Raw genomic sequence first — 26,639 nt, forward strand, 5'->3', positions numbered from 1 at the left:
ATAGCTCACTGGACGCTACCTAACCCCAATGCTGATAATGCACTGTAAAATACCAAACTAATTAACTGTTCCTATGTTAATAACTCCGGAAAAGGCTCACATACACAGCTAACCCCGAAGCCAGTCCCTTGAACACAACTCTGAGCCATTTCAATCCACTTCAAGAGGTAAAGATCGTATAGTGTAAAACTTCACGTTTTGTAATTCCCTCCATTCTGCTGTCACAGACATTTTGGACAATCACAATCTTATAACACTGTAATCAGTCAGAACTTAGCTGAACTTGAGGCAAATGAACGCTGGTATATTTTGAAATAAATATATGGTAAAAGAACATGCGTCACTGCCAATTCGCCATATATCACAGCGCAAATTACACGATACTTCACTAAGAACACAGTTGGGAGAAGACAGTGGGGCTTGGGGGTCTTGTTCACTTGATCACCCGCAGAGCCAACGCGGCTACAGCCGGCCCGGTCCGAAATCCAGCGATCTCCATACGTCAGGAAAACACTTCCGACATCCTGCAGTGGGTATATCCATCAGGGTGATCACACAACGGACGTGCCGACGGTACTGGGTCTTTTACTCCGCGACTTACAGCAGCTCAAGAATTCCTGCTATCATCGTACGCAACGACAGTTCATAACTGTGTTCAAAAAGCCAATTATTTTTAAATGGATGCACTTAGCAACTGACTTAATATGTATAGAAGCCTAATGACACGTGTGTTGAAACATGTAGCCCCAACATAACATGATACAAAAATGACATAATCATAATATGACACAAGTTACACATAAGCTGTCAGCTGGGGCAGACATAGGTCAACAACCGGTTTAACTCCTAGACTGCTAGATGGTGACGACATCGATGATGATACGATGTTCCGTAGACGGAAATTTCTACCCTCCATCTAGAATTTCGGTGTGTACAAATCTGTAATTTTAAAATGACTTGAAGACGTTGAAAAGAACACACAAGAATATAAATTATTTGGGGACGAAAAGGCATAGATGGAAAGATAATAGTAAAATTGATCTTAAAAATAAGAAATATGTAAACTTTACCGAAATGGATTAGAATAAAATCCACTGGCAAGAATAACTATTACTACGAGTTCCGTAACAACAGCGCTTTTCTAGAACAGCTAAATAACTAACCATAAATGGCTCAGTTAATAGCATGCACTGTAAACTTCTGAAGATATGCATCGTTCTTTAGAGTTGCACAGAAGTTTACGAAAAATTCATGTGAAAGTAGAGCATCGTGGAACAACGCACAATTCGCCTACAAAAAACTTAAAAAAAAATTATGAAGAAGTGAGAAAAATTTCGAGAAACTGCATCCGCGTAATTTTCCAAACACTTTTACTTTTAGGCGAAATGTGGATCATAACATCCGCCGTTAGAGGTGCTGTGGCCACTTAAGTCAAAGAGCAAAGACCTGGCCTTTTTAACATGCAGTACCTCCTGAGAGCATGTCACAAATTCATGTGCATTGTGCGGATAAAAGCGGAAAAGTGATGTATTAAGTCAGGGGCAATAAATTCCGGAGTAGTGACATCATTCCACATCCTGCATGCGACCTACGGAGTGCTCCACAACACGCGCGCACACCACGCCCCCACCCACAATTTTGCTTGACTGAGAAGGTTAATCACAAATTGCGACAAACAGCGTTTCGTGAATTTCTGCTCATTTGTATGCGTCCTTTGCACCCGGTGAATAAACTAGACGCAAAATAGGACAGTCAGCATGTTTTAGCTATTTTCATGAGCTTTCGCATGGAAGTTCGTTATTAATGGAACACATCCTATTTCAAACTGTATTCAACCCATATAAAATTACCGTACACAAAAATCAAAACTGAACGACGCGGCCAAGTGGTTAGCACTGCTGCTTCGTATTCGGGAGGTCCTGGGTCCAAATATGGATCCAGAGACCGGTTGTGCTGAGATATTTTTCTGTTTTACTCAGTCCCTCCAGGCAAATACCACTGCTGTTCCTCAAATTATGTCACGACCACGCCCTCCTTCATTAACCATCTAATTCAGCGCAGTTAAAAACAGTAGGAACAATTGTATCGTATAAAACACAGTTCTAATTAACACCTATAACATTGGTCTACTGTGCTATATTCATTCGAATATTTAACTGAATATAAGAAAACACATACGATAGGTAGTGTAATATTATTACTATGTCAATGGGATAATCCTAACAGCACTGTTGCTTATTTCTATCGAAATCACATTTAATTCCACAACAAAAACACCACTGATGTTATTCCTCTTCTGGGTTCTAAACCCGTTTGGACTCATATGTAGATACGTGACTTTCGGAGAAACATGCTGCTTATATCTTCAAGGCTAAAATGTTGTGTTGGAAAGTGGACACTTTATACGGGATCACAGGAAGGACTCGGCTAGGGGGGATTCCACCATTCAAGGAATAAAGTCAAGACAGTTTGTGCTAATAGGAATTATCCATGCAAGAAGACAGGAGGGCTAGGTCGGAATAGAAAGAATCGGTAATTTTAGGAGCCAAACGGAAGGTAGATGTATCCACTTTAACGCTGAAGATGGAGAGAGCAAGTTTATCGAAACGTTGGTATCACCTGTAAGTCCGTACGGTGTCACAACCGGAAGAACAATATCGCCATCTTCATCGCCATGAAAACCTCAAATCTCACAAATGAACATCAAGGCCACCAAGAGATGCAATATCTGTAGTACTAACTGCAGTACATATTTCAAGAAGGGAAGACAGTAATTTCTTCCCTTAAAAATAAGAGATTAAAAATCACTGAAGTGGACAAATTAAATAATTTCAAAATCTTAAATTAACCTTTCAAATGTCTGCAATAGCCCACCACCCGGTGAGGAAAGAATTGGAAAGAAATAATGTTGCTCAAGAAACAAGCTTATTCAAAAATAATGGAGTCTCTTCACAGCAGAGGACTGTCAAGTGCAGGAAGTTATGTAAAATTTTGGCTCAAATTCAGGCAGAGATAGTGAGTAATAAAACGCTCACATGCACGCAGAAACGATGCGGGTAACAGCGACACACGTCCTAGTGTTTCAATGCGTGCACAAAGTATTTCGAAGGCAGGTGCAAATGCTTAAAATGTCCACCAGATTCTGTAAAACAAGCATTCACCTTTTTAAGCGTGTTTCGTGCAACTTCGAGAAGTGTGTCTGGTCAATGTTGGCAAAAATTCCTTCAATATTGTTTCATTTCGTCCAAGCATCGAGGGTTATTTGAGCGAACACTTTCTGTCAGAAATCTCCACAGGAAGAATTATGGCAGGGTGATTACCACTGCGCCTTAAAGGGCTAATTAATGTTCAGTAATATGGCAGACCTTGACCGGATTTAGAAAAATCCTCCAGTTCAGCATCAACTCACTGGCTACTACTCTAGGGTGTTTAACGACGCTGCATTCATTGTAGAGACTATTTAACAACGAATTACTACATGGAACGGAAAAGTCTCGAAGTAAAACAGTCCTGGCCTTTTCAAAAAATTGCAGTTATTAATTTTCCGTGTAGGCCCAAGTTAATCACGAAATTTCTACGCCAGCTGGTTGAGGTATCGGCTATTCAAAAACGTTCTATACCCACAATGACGTCAGTTAAAAGTGAATCAAACTCCTTCCATCTTGCAAGTTGCACGTAACTATACAAGTCGCATTCACCAAGACAGCTCACCCTTGTCAAGAGCTTATTGTTATTTAAATGGATTAGCACAACAAAGCAACAACAGGGCAACGTGCCCCTAGTTTTATGATACACATTCACTGTAATTATCGCGAGCTCAAGGAGGAAGTGCTTTCACGTGCCACAAACAGCCGGCTTAAAGCATGGGTCCAGAGCTCATAACAAATCACACACCAGCAGGAAAACGATCAGTACATTATAACGGCGACTAGCAATTATTTTATTTATAAACATAATATTACATGATCTTCATAAAACACGAAGGTTCATCAACATGAAAATGCGACTTCAATACATTTTGCGCCAGTACAAGTCACTTCACACTCTTATAAAATATCTCTCTAATAATTTTTTTTCATTTCTTCTTCTTGCCGAAGTCTGTTGATTGAAGGCTTTCTCACAAAAGTTTTATACGCGTTTGTTATTAGTGCGTTACTTAGTCAATCAGACGATTAATTAGCCAGTTCATGGTAGACATGATATGGGTATTGTATCGTGTAAAAATGGTAAAAATTACACACGTTTCCAAGAATAATTCTGCGTCCTTCTTCACGGTGAACCCTGAGGATTAATGGAAACCGCCGCCAAAACTTCAAACTTCATATACTTAATTAATTAATAAGACAAGTAGCCGGTTAATTCGGCAAGCAGTGGGTAAATCGATCAATAACTGGTAGCAAGATAAGTGATAACAGCCATAACGAGTTTCATAATGACTTACCAGATGAAAAATTAGGGAACGGACTCGAAGGGCACAAGAGCAGTGCGCTTTCTTGTCGTCCAGTAACGCGATAGCTGCACAGCTCCGATGTTCTCCTCTTCATCTGATATGAATTTTGATATTATGCACACCCCTTCTACTATTACATGAGACCAAGGACAGCACCACGCCCAGACAACCCCTGCCACGGCTGCAGGCCTCTTGCGGGCAAAACAGAGACAGGACCCACTGCTTCTGCTTGATAGTCAATAAATAGTCTGTACGGTTCCCACAGCCTCCAAGTCAGCCACTTCAAACTCAGTGGTAACTACATGTACCAGTCGCTTTTAAACGCGGTAAATGTCTTCCGGGTTGTTGCGCCGTGTAGTCTGGCCCTGATGATGGAGGCAGCAAGGACCTCTAAAACGTCGGTAAACGTCTACAAGACTATACGGCGCAACAACCCAGAAGACAGCCATCTTCAGGACAGCACACAATCACGTGTGGCACAGTCATGCCTTACAAAACCATCTCCAAATCCATTCAACACTATACAAACACTGCAGTCGACATAACCTTGTCCAACAAATCCTACGCCTAGATGGCCTCTATCGCAAGCAACTGAACAACGGTCATCACTATTAATTTGTATTCGAGAAGTCCGCGATTCTATTTTCTGCCTAAGCCCGAGTATCACGACTGAAGGGTTCCTTAGTTGCTGTAGGAAATACTGCGACGGCATCTTAAAACGTCACGAACGTTTATTTGCGCACCATAAGGATTCATCATTCACAACCACTCAAAAATTCGAAGCCGTATGACAGAACTACAGCTTACGCAGATGATGTGTCGTTACGTAATATAAGAGACAAACATCAACGATCTCGACAGCAGACAGCTATTACGCTATATATAAAATAAATCGATCCACCTCTCGAATGTGTTTGTGTAGTGAATCCGGTCATTGCTACTGTCTTTGTTTACTGCCTAATTTCCAAACGCTTTCCACTCTTTTCGTGTATATTTACACAACGTGTTTACTAAAGCAAAGCGTATCGGTAACCAGGACTATAGTCAGCGTTATGATGGTACGTTCGGAATCGTCTGTTTCGTCATCATAAACAAAAAAATGTCACTGAAAACAACCTGAGTCAGCAGAATCTAAATCCACACCGTTGTAACCTGAAGACAAATTTTAACAAGTCTTAATGTCAGAACAGTGAAGGTACCCTAAAAGTTAGCAGTGTATTTTTCTCTGCATCATATAAAATGATGTACCGGCCATTCGGTCACTAGAGCCTTCTTCGAGAGAACAGCATACATCAGCACACGAGACTGGCATTCAGGTTGGAAACCGCACTGCAGGTAGCCGTAACACCCCTGGAAGTTCTACTTCCTTTCGTACAAGACTCAATGCAAGAAAGAACACGCAACATTCCTATCAAATAAATAATGGAAATTTAATATGGCTCTAAAGCCGCTTTTCGTCGAAGACAGTCGTTCCAGCTTTTATAACGTTCGGGATGGCTGTCTGCACAATGGTAAGGATCCGTTCCAAATTGCTGTAAAGCCAACACAACCGGAACACAAACAAGGCTCTTACTTAACCAACACTTCGAAACGAAGGGAGAAACTCAGTTCTCATGAGGTTATATAAAGAAATGGTTTTAATTCATAACACAAAATATATAAAAGGATGCACTAAAATAAATATGTACTCTGTATTCTGATGTAGCAATATAAACTGTCTCTGTCTTACAGAAACTTTTAGAAAAAGTGGCCTCTTTTAATTAAACTCGGCAAGAACACGGGAAAATTGTACAACTGTATTTTTTAATCCCCAATCATAAGGCCAACCCATCCGTCGTGAGGACGTCTGAGATCGGTGGAACATTGTCAGAATTTGTTGCAACATCTTGAAATTAATTACTGCTGTGGTGAAAACTCTTTTAAAAATATCGACCATTTTTGTATACCAGTGTTTCTCAATCGGTGGTCTGCGGTTAAATTTAGACCAGTCTAAAAATTTACAGTCGTTCACACACACACACACACACAGCCGAACCCACCCACACAGGATGAATGTTCAATGCCTTGAGATTCTTTGTTACGCAGTCCTGCACAACCTATCAAATCTCTTAAGCCGTTCTTCTTTCAAACGCTTGGTATGGAAATACAGGGCCATCACAATGCTTGCTGTACATTAACCGACTAAGAGTCATTTGCTGATCTGATTGTATGCAGCAGCCTTTATAAAAAAAAGTGTAATGGAGTACAGTCATGGACAGAAATAAAGGTATGGAAAAACGCATAGAATAATAATAAAAATAAGCAAAGGAAGAATGAAAGGACATCTGGTGTTGTACGAAAAAGACTGTCGTTTTCACGCAAGTGTCTGTAACGGTTACTGATCGGGGCTGAAAACAAAATAGAAAGCTGTGAATGCTCACATTTTTAATATACTTTAATTTAAACAAAATATTGATAATTCCTAACCTAATTTCGGGAAATTATATTGAAAGCATAAAACAAATGTCAACTGTTCCGGCTGTTTGATGCTGTCCCTGATGACATAAATGCCGAAATATTTCGGGTAATAATTTTAGATACACAACATACCACTTCGTGTGATAAATGTGTAAAATTGTATTCAAAATCGTGATACAATGGTATGGAATTAAGACAAATCACAGTATACTGACGTAACAAGACAAATGCTGCATTTAACGTCAGACCACCTAAGCAGCCTTCGTCAGTCCTAATATTATGGCGGAACATATGAATGTGGGGCTCTGTCTTTTGGCCTGAAACAATCGATATGCAATACGGGTCAAAGTTCATTACGAGGGGGGGGGGGGCATGGCACGACACATTAATCGTCGCGAGCATAATTCTGGGGTGCTTGCTGCCACATCGGGAGTGCTCAAACTAATCATGTTATAAAACATACTGCATTCACATAGCATATTCACATTTATCACTACACAAAATTCTTCAAATAATCAACGCCCAACTTAATAGAGTAAATCTATGGACGCACGTTAATATGACAAATAGTTAACAAATTATCAGATCTACAAACATGCAAGAAGTTTTGGACAGCCATGGTGGACAATATTTCACGTGCTGCAGTTGACACGTTTGAACAGCTGAAGGGCACGCTACATACCGTGTAAACCAAACAAGAGTGTGAGGAAATCGGAAAATGTCATGTGAAGTCATGATTCGCTCGAAATTTAAGTTTTCCTTCCACCCAATATTTCTTCTGGTCGTGCTTAAAAGACCGGAACGACCCATAAAGATGCTGGGTTGGGGTCACAAAATGTCTGCCTGCAGTTCAACAGGGTAGTAAGAGCAATGGAGAAATAATGAAGCAAACAATCGAAAAGCAACAGAAATGAGTAATTAACTGGAAGAATTAGCTAAATAGTAGTATCAACTAACTGATAAAAAGTATAAGGCAGAAATGTCCAAGAAATTGCAACAAAAGAGAGGGGAGGGTTATTCCAATATTATGTTGAACATTGTCCTTTCTCCGAGTCCTTTCTTTGAGTTACATTTAATGTTCATGACGTCTTTGGAGTTCGCTCTACTCCATTTTTCAGATCGTCATAGCATTAACACATCTTTCTTTAGGCGCGTTCGCACTTAAAGACTTCCAAAAAAGAATCCTATTGGTTTCACTGTGTCTGTCCTTCCACAAATCCCATACAGGAATAAATTAAAATCGATTCCACACAGTGAGAAGCTGGCACAGAAAGAGCCTGCCTCGTGACAAGACCAGCATACAATACACGCAGCTACATCACAAATGTAAGACAAAGAAAAAAGTTATCATCCAAACGAAATTAAGTGTAAAGTGCAGAACATTTCATTACGAGAAACAATGATATATACATTCTACTCAAAACCCTTAACTGGAAGACCTAGAACAAGGGAGAAAGTTCAATGACGTAGCCTACAATGAAAGAGACTGGGGATTTCAATCTTCTCTACCTACAGATTTGTCATCAGTTAGTACCACAAAATAGAAAAGGAAATATGCCGGCCTACGTATATTTAGCGCGATAATAGGTTGATATTATTTTACGTCTTATACATAACTGATGTTACTAAATGTTGCACATTCTCTAAATTTTACAAGATGCATGTTGAACCTGGTACTCTTGAGACAAAGGGGAGGAAACACAGCGATGAAGTGGATTTTCTATCTATTTTCACGAAAACTGAGCAAATAGTTCAAACGTTTGGCATATGAATATTATTAGCCTCATATATGATCCAACCAGCCTTAAAGTTCCTTAAAATGAGTGGTGATCGCCTCCCAACCTTTACAGACGGCACGTAATTCCTACCTTATCTGGGTCCAATGCTATCCATATTTATAGCAAAGGAGATACAGATCGCTTAATGCAGAATCACGCACTCCGACCACAAATGAAACAGTTCTCCTTTCCTTTACAAGCGATGGAAGATATCAGACTCTTAAAATGAAACACACTCAGTTTTATCGGCATATACAATTGTAACTCCGAAAATTCGTGCGGCACGGACATAATTTCTTACTTCGAAAACAGAAATAAAAAGGGGGACCACAGCTATTTTCAAACAGGCCAGATACTCTATGATTTCTGTATTCAAATGCGTGGCCGGGTCAAAAAGTGCGTGAACGTCTAGGCCTGTGTGAGTTTACCCGTCACCCTGGCGAGGGTCACTGCACAACGCCTTCTAATTTCATTTTGCTATTACTCATTTCCAGTGCTAAATTTTTGCAAAGAAAATTACTTCAATAAACTGTATTACTATTCAATACAAAATGCCTAATTCCCGTCCACTCTGATGGGCAATACCACGCTAAGGCATAGCCTAAATTAGTTTGCGACATAAACCGTTCTCCAGTTCCCTTGTGTCGATATTTTAATATTCCCCTTCATCCAATTTTTAGTGTCACCTTTTATTACTAAAATCCGCATAAATGTCGTGCAACCCTTATCCAGCCCACAGAATATAAATCCAAAGTTCACCACACAGCATACTCAATATCCATAGGCTTCATTTTAATGTGGAAATATTTTCCTTGGAACTTTATTTCCAAACACTTTACATTCATGTTGTTCCCTCAGAGTAAGAAACGTTTCCACTACTTCATGATGATTAAATTAAGTAAGAAGTGGTAGGTCATAGACTGGAATTGAGTGACGTGCAATGTTCGTTATTAAAAATTCCTGTCATTGTCTTCCACTCCATAATTACGATTTATTCCAAATATCATGCTACTAATAATGAAAAGTTACTTATAGTCGTTACACATATTTAATTTAAACGTATGCTAGTTTATTAATTAAAACAAGTTCTTTGACATGTATTAGCCTTGGTCGTCTACCGAACGGGAAAGATCTCTACTTAAATTAAAAACGTGGATCAATGGCATACGAAGAAAAATATAATTAGCCATAACGAAGTTACAAACGTTATTAGAATCCTTACAAATCAGTAACCACTTTTTATATCAAAGTGAATGATACTGTACAAATGTTATGTAACGAGGACAAAGATGCATATTTTACTGGAAAAAAACACATTTTCCAAATGTTTCACTGACGTTTTTCATAACTTCATCGGGCATATGTTCATTTATCGCAGACAAAACTGTACTCTTGCAAAGCGTATGAAGAGTATAGACATAAAATTTAATTGAAAAAGGATTTTTAAGGTGGTTGTCTTGTTCGTTGTTGCGCCGTGTAGTAAGTCATGGATGGAGGCAGCAAGTGACTCTGAAACGTCGGTATACATCTACCAGACTATACGACGCAACAACACAGAAGACAGCCATCTTAATACTCAGCGCCGTAAGATCCTGAAATCTCACAAATTATACATTCTTGTATTGCGTTAATTACAGACAATACGTAACACTGAAGATCTTAACTCAATGGCATTCTTTGAAAACTACAAGACGTCCGCCCATTTGAACATCGGTAAATGTTTTCAAAATTGTAAATTGGTTCTGGATAAAAGTCAAAACAATTAACTTATTTTTAATAGATTAAGTAATAAGTAGTGGTGGTGGTAGGAGTAGTAGGAGTAGAAATAGAAGCAATAAAAGTGTAGCTACAGAAGAAAAATTCATTATCATCTTGAGGTACTCCAAAAAGTTTTAAATCTCTCACCCTCATTAATTTTACACAGGAATTTTATGTAGCCGGCGAAGACTGTAAAAGTTACGATAATACCCCCAAAATATGCCACAATCGATTCCTTCAACTTTACCAACTCATTTCCGATTAAGATCCTGTTCTTCTCAATAACTATGTACAAACTGTTATCTACATAGCGACAATCGCCATGAATTTTCCTCAGAATCAAGAGCTTACGATGTTACTCCACGATGCCACATCTACATTTCTTTCCGATCAAATAATCGGCTTACGGTCTACCACTCAATCCCATGAATAACTGTACTCTTCAAAAAAATTCTATTCTTCCACGACAGAACACAATCCCCCACACACACCAATAACCACTGCCAGAAATAAACACTTTGTCTAGACACCCTAACAAAGATCACAATTGTCAAAAGCAAGTTTCGTCAAACACGTTTATAGGACCGGAAGGTACTGACAAAGCGTCAATGGACAGGATCTATGAGGAAAGCATCAAATTTCATTTTCTCCAAAACCTGGGGAGAGATATCAAATAAAAGGCTATGGCAAACCAACCACTCTCAGAAACAGCGCTATCTTCATATTGGGGCAATAAATTGTTGGAACAGGAAACCGCCACCTGTTCCGGAAATAAGGCTGGATGGAAAGGTGGGGGCCGACGTGGCACGAGCCTGCTCTTTGCACCATGTCATGAGATGCCCCAGAAGCTGCAGTTGTCATGCTCATGGCGCTGCAGACGTTTTATCGTTCGTTCTACATTTGTAGAAAAGACGGAAAGACAAAATCATTACCCCACATTGACGATACCAGAACCAATTTTACGTCAACATACAAGCAGATTTAGGAGCATTTGTACAGCAACTTGAAAGATCAATATGCAGAAACAAAATTTATCTGGTTAACATTAAATACCATATGATAGACGTGTGTCTTTTTATAAGCACGTTATAAACACAATAACAATATTCAAAGCAGCTTTATTTTGAAAATGGCTGTCTTCTGGGCTGTTGCGTCGTGTCGTCTGGTAGAAGTTTACCGACGTTTCAGAGGTCCTTACTGCCTCCACCATCAAGGCGATCACATCTGCACTCTTTTGCTCCCAACTCTTCAATTCTAGTATCTATACGCTACGTTAAAAATAGTATAGTCTTACCTTGTGGCGAAGGTCCGGGGATGGAAGACACATGTCCGTAATGGAAGAGCAACCCCGGCAGTGTAAGGGATGTACCGACAGGGAAGAGGAACTTGGGCAATCCTGCCCGACACCTACTCATCCATTCCTCTGTACCGCTACAACAATAAAACATAACCTACTCAGCAAAGCCTCATCGAAACGGAGAAAGAGGCTACTTGTGAGATCAAGGTGGGATAATATTGAAATGGAATTTAGAGTGGAGATGAAACATTAGGATCCGGAAGACGACATTCGTATTGTGTGTAATTTGTTAGGTTGTAGGATCTGAAGTACAAGTCTGCTGCTATTTTGGAATGTATATATACTAACGTTTTGGAAAACACGCTATCTCCATCTTCAGGGTGGAAGTGAGGAGAGTCATAAAGCTTATGGGTTATGTGGAATTAATTGGAGAACAGAGGAATCATGTGATGATACTTAGAAATGGCTACATGTAAACTTAAGATGCTATTTTACGTTTTGCATAAATTAATAAAATACCAAGTTCAGTATCAACTAGATACTCGAAAGCATAAACTATATTCCAACACAATTAACAACACCCCAACGTGCTCTTTAGTCTCGAAAATAACAACAGATGACAGATCTGTATGTTGCTACGGCATCTGCCGAAATCGTTAATGAACTCATATACTTGAATATTCTACAGGAATATCACAAATTCTGCCAGAAAAATAAACATGCATACATAACAACGGCAAGTTTCTGAAGCCACATAATCCAGAGTTTCCACACAAAGAGTTGCAGGCTGCTTGCTGCCTCTAATTTAGAAAAGGACCCACAGGAAATGGCATCAGCAACAAGATGTGAACACTCCGTTTCTGTCTGAAGCATGCTTAATAGGAAGGACGTCTCCGTCTTGCCTCATTACATAGGCAGGGCACGGCCCGAACATTATATTGCTGTCAGTGTGTCCGACTGCGTGCCTCGAGAAATAAGCCTACTTCAATTAACCGACTTCCTCTCTGCTTGAGTTTTGGCTTCGGCATTTTATCAAAATTCAGAAAATTTCCAAAACAGAAAAAAAAAAGAGTCCCCGATGGTTGTAAGTACACAAGACTTTGCTCACGTAAAGTTCTAGTAAAAACTTCTCGTCTACTTTTCAACAAAAATAACATCTAAATACGTAGATGTACATTTAACTACAATTATACATGAGTATGATATGTAAAATATGGTCACCATTTGGGGGGGGGGGGGGGGGGGGCAGACTAAAACTCGTTACAAGCGAAATTTCGAGGAGAACATTAAGATATACGGGGAATAACAAACACGAATACTGACAAAGCTGCACCAAGATCCCCAAATTTTATATCCTCCGTATCACGCCACTAGAATTTTGAATAAGACACACGAGCAGGGTAATTAGCAAGCACGTATGGAACAATAAATAAAATAGATATCTTGGTTAGGAAACCCTGTCGATGACATCAATGAATTACATTAAGATGGATCGAATAAATGGACATTTTTAACTAGCCTACACAATTTACTCCAGGCACATTATCCCTTTCATGAAGACTTATGTTCTCAAAATACCTGCAGCTGACAGTTTCATTCACAATCATACATACGTTTTCTCAGTAAATCTGAATTTAATGCAGTTAAACACATTGCAAAACAATCTGTCACTCCATCCTTTTACGAATGTGTCCACTTTTCCGTTTCACAAAATTATAATTAGCTTTTCTCTAGCAACGCACACTTCGTATCACCACGATAACACTGGAAAAATAATATTCTTAGCACTCTTTTGGAGCATGGCAGACTTGTGAGATAAGACATTGCAACACTGACGTTACGTTTAGCAAGCACAGCAATGACAATCTAAACGAAAAACTAAACAAGGAATAATTTACAGCTGTCATGGAAACAAGTAAGTTATCGTTAACCAAGATACGTAATTACATGTCATCTAACTGAGATTTGAGGTTCTCACGGTGGCGAGTATGAAACTGGCCGTCTTCTGGGTTGTTGTGCCGTGTAGCCTGGTAGAAGTTTACCGACGTTTCAGAGGTACCTGCTGCCTCCATCGTCAGGGTGATAGCTCTGATGACAGACAGCATGCACCTCTGAAACCTCGGTAAACATCTACCAGACTACACGACGCAACAACCCAGTAGACAGCCATCTTCATTCACATTATATCAAGTGTGAGAAAACAGGAATGGAAAATTTTATTTCATACAGGTAACGCTGCTGGAAGTAAAAGGGCGTAAGACGTACATTGTTCTTTAAACGTTGGAAAGGTCATAGGAATACTGGATAATCAAAGCAGCAAATCGGATTTCATTTGAAACGTCAAAAGAGCAAAATGAGACGCTATTACTGTCAATTAATAGCTTCCCAGTTTTATGAGGTCAAAATGAACGTAAAAAATCACCTCCAGGAAAAGATATGAGCAGGGTCTGGGGCACGCCATTACGTCAAGTGCTAGCAGAGAATTTCTCAAACGGTGGGTCGCCAAAGGGTTTGGCGTAGGCGACAGAAATGAGGTCAAGGCAATATCGGGACTGCAGGTGTGAGTTAGCAAATGGGTTGGATGTCAGCTTTTCGTTAATTCTACCAGGAAACACGTCATGATCTGAAATGGGGTCAGACAGTAGAGAAGAGCCAGCAAATCTAGTCCATCACGTGACGGTGTGGAAAAACAGATTATTTCATCAAAGTAGCCGTGTGGAGAGCTACTGTGTTAAGATAAATTACAACGGTACACAATTTGTAACTGGAAGTATAGCGTAATGTAGTGAACCATAAGAATGAACAAGTACATCTGCCACGTACGCCTACATCATTAACAGTGGTAACTTAAAGCAAAGTCAACCATAACAAATGCAATTAAACACAAAAATTATAAAATGTTTATGAACATTTACTAAGTACAAAATACAAGTTTCCATAAAAGACCTTAAATCTATGTGAGCTACGTATGTACGCAATTATCTTCCATCAAGATTTCTACAACGATATCTCGAAAGGTGTTCATGATACAAACAGGTTTTTCTGATTAGTAGTTTAAGCAGTTTCTGTAGTATATTGGGCGGTTGTTCAATGATTTGAGCTTAGAAAATTCCAGTCTCTGATTTTTTTATCACTTCAAAGTACAAAGTTTCGCTAAAAGGGGGTTCTCTTTTCAAAGTCTTTATACTTGCAGTGTTGATCACCGTATCCAAATAAAATTTACACTACAGCACGATGAATGTGTGAAGTCCATTTCTCGTAGCTTCCAGCATCAGAATCAGCAGCAGTTACACCTAAAAATCCAGAAAGGCGAGACAATAAAATACTCTGGGGGCTAAAAAGCCATGAGTTCCGGAAAAAATATAGCAGAATTATGGGTCATGTCAATACAAAACAGTGCACAGCTAGGATAGCAATATGCCATCAGCCACAGAGTACTTAAAATATATTTACAAGAAAGTTGTCTTATGAAATACACAAGGGAAGAAAAATAACAACAAAAGTGTAATTCCCGTGAGAAAAGTCTGTTTCATAGTCCCAGGGTTGAGGCAAATATACCCGCCTACGTCACTGGCATCCCGGAAACACATTCCTTATGGTGCATTACGTTTGGTCTGAACAAGCTGTGTGGGTAGGACGACAGACACAGACGACAAGTCAACACTCGGGCTATTTCCACAGTCCCACGTCCCATAGCTTCAGATAGACAAGTCCGAAAGCAATGACTATCATTCTGTGACAAATGGCGGTTTACGAAGTAAAATGCTCACTTACGACTTCAAGTCACTTCTTCAGACCAAGAAAATTCTTATGTTTACCTGGATCACGCAATACAACATGGGGAGGGGCGGGGGAAATCCTTTGTTGTTTTATACATTCTGTATTTTTTAAAAAATACGAGACCAATAATATTTTAACCGCATGATCGATTCGCATTTTCTAAACATATCAGGATTTCACAGTCCCCCACGACCTCATCTGTTTTCCCAGCTGATTTAAATTCTGCTATAAGCTACTTACACGCCATATATTCGGTACTGTTATTTCAACAACGTACTTAAAATAAATTTTAAAAAAGTATAAAATTTAATTTGATTTCATATTGTTACTTCGTGTCGATTCTGAGATGGCTTTTGGTAGAGAAGGCTTTTGGTAAAGCAGACAATTTCATGGAATATTTTATAAAACAGAGGCTAAGCATACTATCCAATTAAATGGATACAAAGTCTGTACCAAAAATGAAAATCTCCATTCATTCCAAAGTAAAACAGAATTAACCGAAAAAATAAGCAGTTTAACCAGTCTTTTTATAAAGATATAACTGACGAAATTATAAGAAACTTCATGAATAATGTGACAATAAAAATACAATTTTAAAATACTGTACTGCATCCATATGATCAAGCAATGACAGTGAGCTCTAAAAGTAAATACGCGCATTCCACAAAATTACGAAACATTAGGCCTACTACTGGTGCATCAAAAAAGAAAATGGGGTCATAACATTCCTGGGAAAATATCAATACCTGATTTATGTATTTCACATCATTATGAAGGATAACTGAGAACAAAAATATCGCTTCAATGCAATCACAACAGAGAAAGCAGATAATCCAAACCAAATAAGGGTCAAGCTTCTGTGTCCCGTCAGCCAGCGGGGACAAACTCTCGTCTATCCAAATGCACAACCTGCATTACGCGAGTAAACAAAAGCACACCCAAACAAACTGTAGGGATGGGCTCTGGCGTCTGCTCCTCGCTGTGCCACAACCAGCGGCGACGAAGTCAAACAAGCCCGTAAACAGTAAGCGTTACACATGTTACATTGGACGGTAAATTCTTGTATTGTTGTTGTTGGTATGATTATTACTTAGGTAAAGAGTACAACGCTGGCACTGTGCTTAAGCGTCCAATCACAAGTTATTACAAATGCAGATTAAGCTCTGGTAGCAGAATGGGAAGTCAACAACTCCGTCAATAACAACATTCGGCAATGGCCGAGGTTCTGATTCAGTTCTATCTGCCTCTGATCCTCGCAGCTCATCTCCCTGAGATCTAACTCAATTTTATTCTCCAGTTCTCTACGTTTTCCAGGTTTAAGTCTTCAAATAGATTTCCCCGTCAAAATTCTATGTATATTCCCTCTCTCCCCATTCTAGCCCACTGTAACCTGTTACCTTTCACTATCCTAATACTTGGTGGCTTGGACACATAACGAAATGACAAGTTACGGAAATTCAATATGCCTCAACATTAGATACTATTATCATTACTAGGGTTCGGATATTCATGACCTAAAAAAAAGAGAAGTATGCAAGCAAATGTCACCCAAAAAAGGCAAAATATGACCTAATTTTTTATGAAAAAATATTCGCTAAAATTTAAAAAAAGCGTTTTGTATTTAAATCAAGTTATTTATTTACATATGCATGTACAACTATTACATTGCTTAATTTCACAGCAATTTTAATCAAAAACCCCAATCGCTTTAAGTTGTAAATGCCTCGTTTTGGATCAGCATCAAATGTTGAGAATACGTGCTTCCTATAAAAGAAAATAAATTTAAAAGAGCCTTTCTTGCATATCAAACTCATTAATTACATATAAATAAATAAACAAAATTAAAAATATTACGTACATTTCTTCATTTTTCTTTCTTCGCAGCATTACAATATATAACGATGTGCATTTTCAAGGTCTCGAATGCAAATCTTCTTAGATTGTCGCAGAAGCTCCTTTTGACATCACAAACTTTTCATGGCATTATCGAAAAGTACAGCTATAGAGGAATGGTTTACTGTATCAAGAAGGAATGTCACCGGGACGGTCAGCAAAGAGCGTACCAATAACGACATTCGCTACATATCTACCGCAGACATCCGTTGTTTCATCAGTCGAAACACAACTCTTATTGTCGTCCACAGTAAATGTAATTCTTTTTAGAACATCTTCATAACAGGCACGTGCATAGTTTTTCCGCAGTGTTGATTCGTCTGGAATTAACTGAGTCGTGTATTTCTCCAAGAAAGCTTTGAACTGCTCATTGTTCACTTTGTTCAGTTGGCAGACAACATCATTTCACACAGGTCCTTTGAAAATTCCGATGTTTTGTTTGATGGCGAAGTTGTTAACTAACAGAAGTCGTTGCTCGCTTTGATGACTGGTTTGTCGGCTGAAATTATTTTTATGTTTTGCCGTATCACAGTGGTGTCGCAAATGAAGTCGCTTACCAGCTGTAACTTTAACTTCGCAAAGTTTACAGAACAGAATTTTTCCATCAGAACTAAAATATTCCTCTCCAAAATCTCTTAACTTCGCACTTTCAGAACACTACACTTTCGGTATCTTAACTAACTGAAGGATTCACTGCAAATGTCCGAGAAATGTAGTTACAAGTAAGAATTTTATACCCAAAATATGCATTTAACTACAAATATGACCAAAAACACAAAAGTCACCTAAATACGCATTTATATACAAAATAAATACAGTCTAATTGTGATTAGAATAACCCATTTAGTGTTTAATTTCAGTTTAGAATGAAAATAGAAGCCTCAATAAAAATATGACATGTCATGAACATCCGAACCATAATCATTACTATTATATTAGTAGTAATCCTGTTATTTATCTACTTCGTGTGTTCGACAATACACAGATTGCACGAAGTGCTTTGGAATTAGAACACCCTAACATATACATGGGATATAGCGTAATTATTTTGTGCTCAATTTCGGTCAAGAGCTATACGGTATTCACTGTTTTACGTTAACTGCTAGGAAAATATTTTTCATGACTTTATGAATGTCGTTAATACTTGTGACACATCCAACCTCAACCTTTTCGTATTTCAATCAAAATTACTACATAAATCTGAATTTTAAATGCTATTACCACAGTCTATGAAATTATGGTTTACTTTTCAATATGTCACATCATGAAACGTATTCCAAAGCCTTTTTTAAGACACTTCTAAGAAATCAAAACAATTAAAAACGGGGAGTACTTACAAATGCGTGCACTTTATTATTGTCTTGCAGTTCTACGAAAGAACAAATTACAAGTCGATGTGAGTATGATCATTTATAAATCTCCACCACAGTCCTCTACTCCTGTTAGAAACTTCAGCACTCAGTCCTAGTTGCACTGAGCCATGAAGCTGTTTAATTAATTGATAAACTGCACAATAAAGAACTACAAGACCGTTATAAACTATGAGCTGGAAAGAATGTGGTGGTCGCTACCTATTTCCGAGAACCACCACCGCACTTGTCTAAAGACTCCAAGTCAGTAAGAAAAACACGTGCCGCGGCCGAGATTCGATCCGAGCAGCTCTAACACTGCACCGCGAAGTTTCGTAGAATACTTCCAGAAACTGACACAAACCTACGAAGAGATGCGACCCCTAGACGCCAATGACTCCACTTATGATGGGCGGGATTGAAGTGGCTTGTTGTGAGGAGCTGCGAAAGTGGGAAACACAAGGAGACAGAAACTGATTTCTTGACGACATGCTGCGAGACGTGACTCCCCGCTGGCAAGCAATTCCCCAAGTAAAATATTGCCAAGTGGCTAGGGAACAGAACCCTGGCGCCATTTTGGACTGAAGCTACTCCATTTTCGATTGCATCTAGGAAACAAAGCCTCTGAAACGACAAAGTGAGAGTTATCAACAAAGATTTAAAGTTTATCATTTTGTATGTCTGAAATTTATTTCAATATTAAATCGCGTAAAACTACGGATATTACTATCCACTGCAAAATGCTAATGTAGGAATGTAGTAGTACCTTATGAAAATGTCAAGGATTCCATATGCCCAGAAACAGTAAATAATAGTAATTAATAACAATAATGGTAATGGCAGTGAAGAAATCAAGAGCAGAATTGAGTCAGAAAACTATATTTTGTCATATGACATTAAAATTAAAGTAATAATTCCATTTCAATCTTAGCTACAGCTTTAGGCTTCAAATTCGGTCTCTGACACTCTCGTTTCAGGGAAGGCACCTAACAACCTGTTTCTTTGCTGAAAATGAGGGCTTTCGTGTGTGAAATTGGGAGTGAAAAATTCAGAGTAGGAGGGCATTTGTCTGCAGAGAAAAACAACCCACAAAGAGGACAGAAATAGTGTGACGCTGATATCGTTGTTATAATTTACTACGTTGTCGATGCCGTAAGGTTGCAAGTTAAAAAAATATAAAGAATCACTTCGGGTGTTCTACTTCTGTAAAAATATTTTACTTACAAGATCGGAAGGAACGGACAGATGAGATGACACGATCTACTACAAGTAATCTACTAAATTCCTAGAGTAAGAAGAACTTGTAAAAAGCAGGATTAAATGACAATTCGTGTACGTTATCACTAAAGACACGGCAAAAACACTGACAGACGCTGTGGCTCACAATCAAATTTAGGCATCGGTCTACCTGAAAACTTTCAGTGTGTTTTAATTATACCGAACGGCATTACAATCAGGCACAGATCGCGTTATAAAGTCTTCACTGCGGTAACGATATCGACTGTGATCAGCTGGGTTGTGGCGTCGTGTGGTTTTGTAGGTTGTTATGGTTACGAACTTATCGCCTCCACATTTACGGCAGAAGACTACAATCGAAATACAGTTTAGGGGTCGAAAGAGACGACATCGTATTTTCGGTTTCTATTGCTGGCTGTACCGATGGGACCTAGTGGCACGGCTAGCTGTTTCATGGTACAGAAATGGATTTTTGTGGACAAGCCAGAAAACACTTTGGCGTTAATATGGCGTGTTCGTTTAGAAAGAAGTTTCTGCAGACAAGAGTTCACCGGATTTCAGCACAGTCTACAATGAGAAAGTCTGAGATGTGTATCACTGCATTACATTGTTTCTGTATCCGAGATACAAACAAATGAACAGTGTGTTATTGTTTCGAAAGTGAGAACAACACCCTTCTGAAGACCGCTGACTTTCAATTTCACTTCGTTTCCCGATACCAGGGCCGATAAACCCTGCGAACACACCACAGCAAAATTCCCTTTCAGGACATGAAATGCTGGACTAATTTTCCTTTCACTATTATGCTTTGGGAGACAACTCTTGACAATCGTGCCTATTTACAACCTGTTGTATGATCTGAGATTCTAAGGAAACACATTTTTCACTGTGTAAAGGCAGCCATCTCCATACTCGAAGCCGTGAGAATCTAAAATCTCACAAATGAGACACTTGCATTGTATTACAGAACAGGAGTTCTGGTATTAATGCAGCCGCGTGGACCCATCAAACCCATTTCAGATGTCGATGGTCGAACTCTCAGGCGCTGATCCTCAAAGCAATAAAGCAAACTGTGATTCCCTTCCAAAATGTTGGTCTTAAGCGATAATCCACATGTTTAAACACGTGTTCCTAACACCCACTTTCCTTACACGCTTCCATCTGGATACAGGGGTTGGTCAAAATTTATACAGCAAACTTTCCTCTAAAGTGGGTTTGTCCAACACGGAGTCGATTATACGCTTGACAATAGATGCGAACTAACATTTGTCAAAAGCGCAAAATTCAATTACAAGTGGTGTGCGAAACACGCTGTAGTAGCATACGAAATATACTAATCCTAACTGAAAAAAAGAAAGACGGTTTAGATTTTCATAAGTATTTATATAAACAAATCGGTATGTTTTATTCAAAATCTGTATGAGCGAAAACATTCTTTTAAAATGCCGTTTCTTTCTCACGCGTCTTTCAACTGCATGTAACTCGCGGCCTCAGTCTCGCTTACGCTGTTACCGTGTTAAACTTGTGTACATTTACAGTATGAGATCTGAGTTTTATGTGGCAGTAAAAATATTGATTGCGGTCTGCTGCCCTCTGACGCCGTGACGTTCCGGAAGGACGTATTACGTCTTCTACGATAAAGTTGAGGGCGATATGTTCCTCTTTAACGCTGATAACCCCTAGAAGTCAACACAGAAGCACAAATCAGAAGTTCATAAGTCACGTGCACATTTATTACCTGTAATTATACTCCCAAATATTCCAGAGAAATTACAGAACCTAGTCGCGTTTCAGGTGGCAACCAATTGCAGTATTCTACCAAACAAAACCAGAAGGTAACGCATATTAAGGGAGACATTACATATTAATACGAAACGAAGGACACAGCAATTGTAAAATATTTCTTGTATCAGTAGGACAACTAAAACCACGTGCGTTCAACCTGTGGCACGTGTTGTAACGGTTTCGATCGGAAACACGAAAACTGCAGCAACTAGAATATCCTGGAGAAATATCAGTCGGTGTTGTTCTACCTGAGCTGCTGAAGAAATTGCTCGTTATCAAGGTACATGGCCGTCAATATAAAATTCAGTTACTAGACTCTACTCTGAACCTGTTCGGTTTATTATTTTCTAACACCAATTTAAATTCATCTTATCCTTCATATTCTCTCCGAAGTGTTCAGATTTCTATATTGTTCTTCCTATAGAAAAAGCAAAATTTTACGGACGCAAACATATCTACCTGTTTTTAACGTTATTTTAAAAAATACGCGGACTTATTCTGCACGGAAGATACACAATGCATATCTCAGGACAACATTATATTCACCATGTAACTGTCGTCTGTGACAAAATCTGTTCACTCTACTGGGATTATTTACTTCATTCAGTTTACATTCCCCATACTAAAATTCTTACAGAAAATGGATTGTACAAGAAACATTCACAATAGTCAGTTTTGCTATAAATACCTTTTAAAACAAATTGATGTATCACCGATACGGAGGAGGCAAGATTATTTGGAAGGATTCTTCGCAAAATCTGTTGTTTTGGTGAGACATTACTCAAGTTACGGTTCAATGGAGAACAATTTTGTTGCCGTAGTTTAATTGTAATGAGTTTAATGGCAGTGCTAAGCATTATTTGCACCTGTGCTACTGTTGGGTTTCCAAGCCGTGGCACGCGCACTGCGGTAGGCGATGCGTGAAGACCGAACGTTACGTACAAGTGAGCAGAAGATGCGACATCTGTTCTCAATAATGACGCAACAGCCACTCGACTGCAGAAACACAGGATAATCCAGAAACTCAACCCATCATTGAATTTCTTAAGATTCTCGCCTGAGAAAGAAATTCCTTAAAGGTATGAACAACCAAAGTACATCACCAAAACACAGAAGTCCAACTCTCGACTCCGTAAACCACTTCACATTAACACATTATACGTGTCACCGAGCCATTCAACAGTAATAATAGTATAATGTATTCTGTAATCTTTTCGCACATCAGCCAAGATTATTTTCATGAACTGACTGTAATATATTTTTATTTAAAACCTATGCAGCGTTTCGACATTTTACAGTCATAATACATATCTGTATAAATTAAAAGTTTATTTGCTAAGTATCCATTTAGAAATATTATCACTAACAATGGTTTGTTTAGAGCGTTATTTTTACGTTGGCAATGTGTAGTATTTTTCCATAACGTCTTACATGTCCCCGTCCCAGCGTTAAATTGTACTCGTATATGGTAGTGTTGACAAAATCTGTAGCAGCTGTTTAACATTTCAAAATATTGAAGAAATTTAAGTAGTCTTTAAACGAATTTTCTGTACACTTCACACAGAATTTTCACACCGATTCATGTCGCAGTGATCTGTCCTTCGAATCCGGTCTGTATTCTTATGTCCCATTGTATTGTCAACAACGTTGATTTTACAATCTTCTTTGTTGATAACATCTTGAGCACCAACTTTTATCACACGGCAATTAAATACAAGGACATTAAAACCTCTGTTTCCACACTTCTCGTGACAGTCTACTCTTCCACCGCGTACTTCAGTACCCGAAGGTGATTTTTGATGAAAATGAGTACATGTCACCTAAATAAAACAATGAATCAAACAAACCATCAACTGAAAGGAGGAGCAACTCCTACGTCAAAGTGGACAGACAGGTTGGTTAACCAAACAAATGTTTAACAAGCACGTATATTTCAGTAAAAACTGTTCCGTAAATATTACCTAACATGTTTCCGCATTAGTGCCATCATCAGGAGTAAGACCAAATGTAATAATACACTTAAACCGTTAAGTTTACGTTTCACGTTCCATATATTTTTAATAACACATAATTAAAAATACCTTCATTGACAAGTTATTCACACCGAGTTTCGAAAATTCGGTCAGTTAAGAGTCTGTAATATTAATGACCGTAACTGAACGATACGAGGTAGGTACAGATAACAAAAATGCGGCTCGGGAGTTTCCATCGGCTCTGAGTTTCAAGTCACTCTGTAGTGTAGCCATCGGTGCCACGCGCCACTAATGGACCAGAAAACCCAGAAAACAAGCGAACAGTATTTCGTTCAACCAATCACATACTGGAAGGCACAGCACAAAAAATAAGTCTATATGCATTTAATACGTGCTGAACAGAACAAAAACTCACACCTCATCGCAAGATAAATTTCTTTGTTTGAAATCAGTGAAGCAAATGGAGCACCAGGGTCGAGGATATCTTAAAGTTTATGTTAGTCATTGTCGCTTGATGACAGGGCAAAAAGGCGTTTAGTCCATTGTGTAAACCGGGGGGGGGGGGGGGGGGACTCGAAAAGGAAGCTGGCACACAGTATCTTCTTTCTCTTTCTAACTTTTCAGATGGTTTGGTGGTTTGGCAGGAAGCTCTATTTCTGCCAAAGTGGCAATGAATCTGACTGTATTCGGGAAGAACCTACTTCGAAATTCTGCCGGTACTCCTGTTGCCCTGAGCTCCTCTGTAATATTTTTCAGTTCATCCGGACGAAAGGTAGGATCATCGCTACGATAGAACTTCGAGGCAGTATATTATCGTATTCGCCAGTCTTTCGAGTTCACCTTCTTACGTCATTCGACGCTAAATATTGTCTGCAATCGAAATAGCAACTGTAAATAACACGCCAACGGTAAGAAGTTCCGAAGACCTGTGTTATATCATCATGACTCCCTCTGAAAAGCTAGTGGACTAAAAACCACATCACCGTAAAATATTGTTATAATTTTTTTTAAAAAAACTTGGATATAGACATAAAAGACAGCTTCGAATATAAACATAGAGAATAATATTAAAATAAATTAAAAAGCACCCATCCGAATTGACATGGCGCAAATTGTGCATGGATGACGCCTGGCAGCTGCCTAGGTGTAAGCTATGCGTTGTAAATCTAATGGATACCAGACAACGAATCGAGCACATGGCTTGGACAACGCTTACGATGACGCTAACTTACTAGACAGGCCATACTGTTAGGTTTACGTAGCTCCAAAACTAAGGGCAAGAGAAAACGACGCAAGATTGCACAAGTCGTCAAGGCTGCCCTAACACCACGGGCACTAAAGTCATCAGGTCGCCGCCAAGGGCGCCAGGTTGCCAAGGTCGACCTGGTCACTCGTTTTGACACGGTCGTCTAGATCGCCATAGTGGTTCCCCGCAGTAGAACTGCGGTCACTCTAGTATTATTGAATAAGTCAGTCAGTACCGTAAAGAAAACACATCACCATTATGAAGATCAGTTTGTTAACGCTGTTTACGGAAACAATCGGTTTACACTGAGAATTATATTTCCCCCTTTCCCCAATAGAAAAGGTATAGAACGGAACCAAATTTACTTCTCTTTAGTAAGTAAATTATCTGATTCCGAGAAAAGGGATAAAAAATAACGTTAAATTAAAAAGGCCTATATCTAGAGGTATGGTGGACATGCACATAATTTCGGTCCGTTAAAATGTATATGGAAAGAAAGAAAGAAACAACCAATCGTGTTAAAAATCGGAAGGAATTATTCCCAATCGTTCACAAATTATGTGCAAAATACTTTATTAGACTACTGGAGCATGGGTACGAACGAAAAGCGGAGAAAAACAGTGAGACATGAAATAAAACACGTTTATTGTTCAGTGACAATATAATGTACATAAAATTCTGGTATCAAGTTTGGATCACAAATGAATTGGGCGTGTGGGCTACTTATCTTAAATAAATACCTGCATGTAACGGAAAACATTTTTTGTCACCTGGAATTCCATTATAAGCAGGTTATAGCGTAAATGAAAACAAAAGAGAGTGGATAATACATGAACTTAAGAGACGTCATTACAAAGTCGCAAAGCATATGGGAGAGAGAGGGAGGGAGGCGGGCTTAATGGCTTGTAGGCTACTCCTTACTTAGTACTACTGCTAGGACGAATATACCAAGGCATCAAGGAGGAGGTTGACAAGACAAAGTGTATGGTTTTAGGGCGGCCGCACACCAACTGCGTAAAGACAATCATCAAGACATGAGACAAATGACGCAGTTTTGCTTCATTCGTGATTCAAACTCCAGTCCGCACACCGAAGTAGCAAGTGTCTGCGTCTTATCATATCTTCTCTAGTTGATTCTTGGAACGGCTATAGCGTGTAAACCTAATAAAACAGACAATATAATACGGGCAATCTGTGTCCTCCATAACTTCATCAGGTTAAAGGACGGCTGATTTAGCGAGCAGAGTCTGGGTGAAGATGATGGTGACCATGACAAAGGCAGTTGTGTATCTATATTCCAGCCCTGCTGCAGAAGAGCAACTACTGAGGCCGTTGAAATGAGGAACCATTTGTGTTCTTACTTTCTGAAACCAAACGTAGCTCTTCATTGGCAGAACAAGTACACTTTAACATAAATCTTTTCGTTTTATGTGTGAGTGAGAGCAGACTTGTACGAAACGAGCTTAAGCTCAATGTGTATAATAGTTAATTCAGTCATTAGCTCATTAAAATAAAATTAATCAGTGCACTTACCATCTACGTTTACTTCTTTTGAAACTGCATGCCAAGCTTTATCAACCTCCTCCTTGTTTGAGTGGCCCGGGGACAAATAATCGTATATTACCGGGAATTTCTCA

The 26,639-nt window shown here is 39.0% G+C and overlaps 1 protein-coding gene across 1 annotated transcript in view; it reads right to left on the reverse strand.

The window, feature by feature from the left end:
- LOC110838049 (uncharacterized) overlaps positions 1 to 26,639 on the reverse strand; it is a 184,341-nt gene that overhangs the window by 144,876 nt on the left and 12,826 nt on the right. The window contains exon 2 of the mRNA XM_022080840.2: positions 11,738 to 11,874. Coding sequence (XP_021936532.1) covers positions 11,738 to 11,858 — 121 coding nt within the window. The 5' untranslated portion in view covers positions 11,859 to 11,874. The remainder of the gene's footprint in view (positions 1 to 11,737; positions 11,875 to 26,639) is intronic.

This window comes from Zootermopsis nevadensis, unplaced genomic scaffold, assembly GCF_977971745.1.
Source record: "Zootermopsis nevadensis isolate Lab colony 2312 unplaced genomic scaffold, Znev_1.0 Znev_ptg000030l, whole genome shotgun sequence".
In the NCBI taxonomy this organism is placed as follows: domain Eukaryota; kingdom Metazoa; phylum Arthropoda; class Insecta; order Blattodea; family Termopsidae; genus Zootermopsis; species Zootermopsis nevadensis.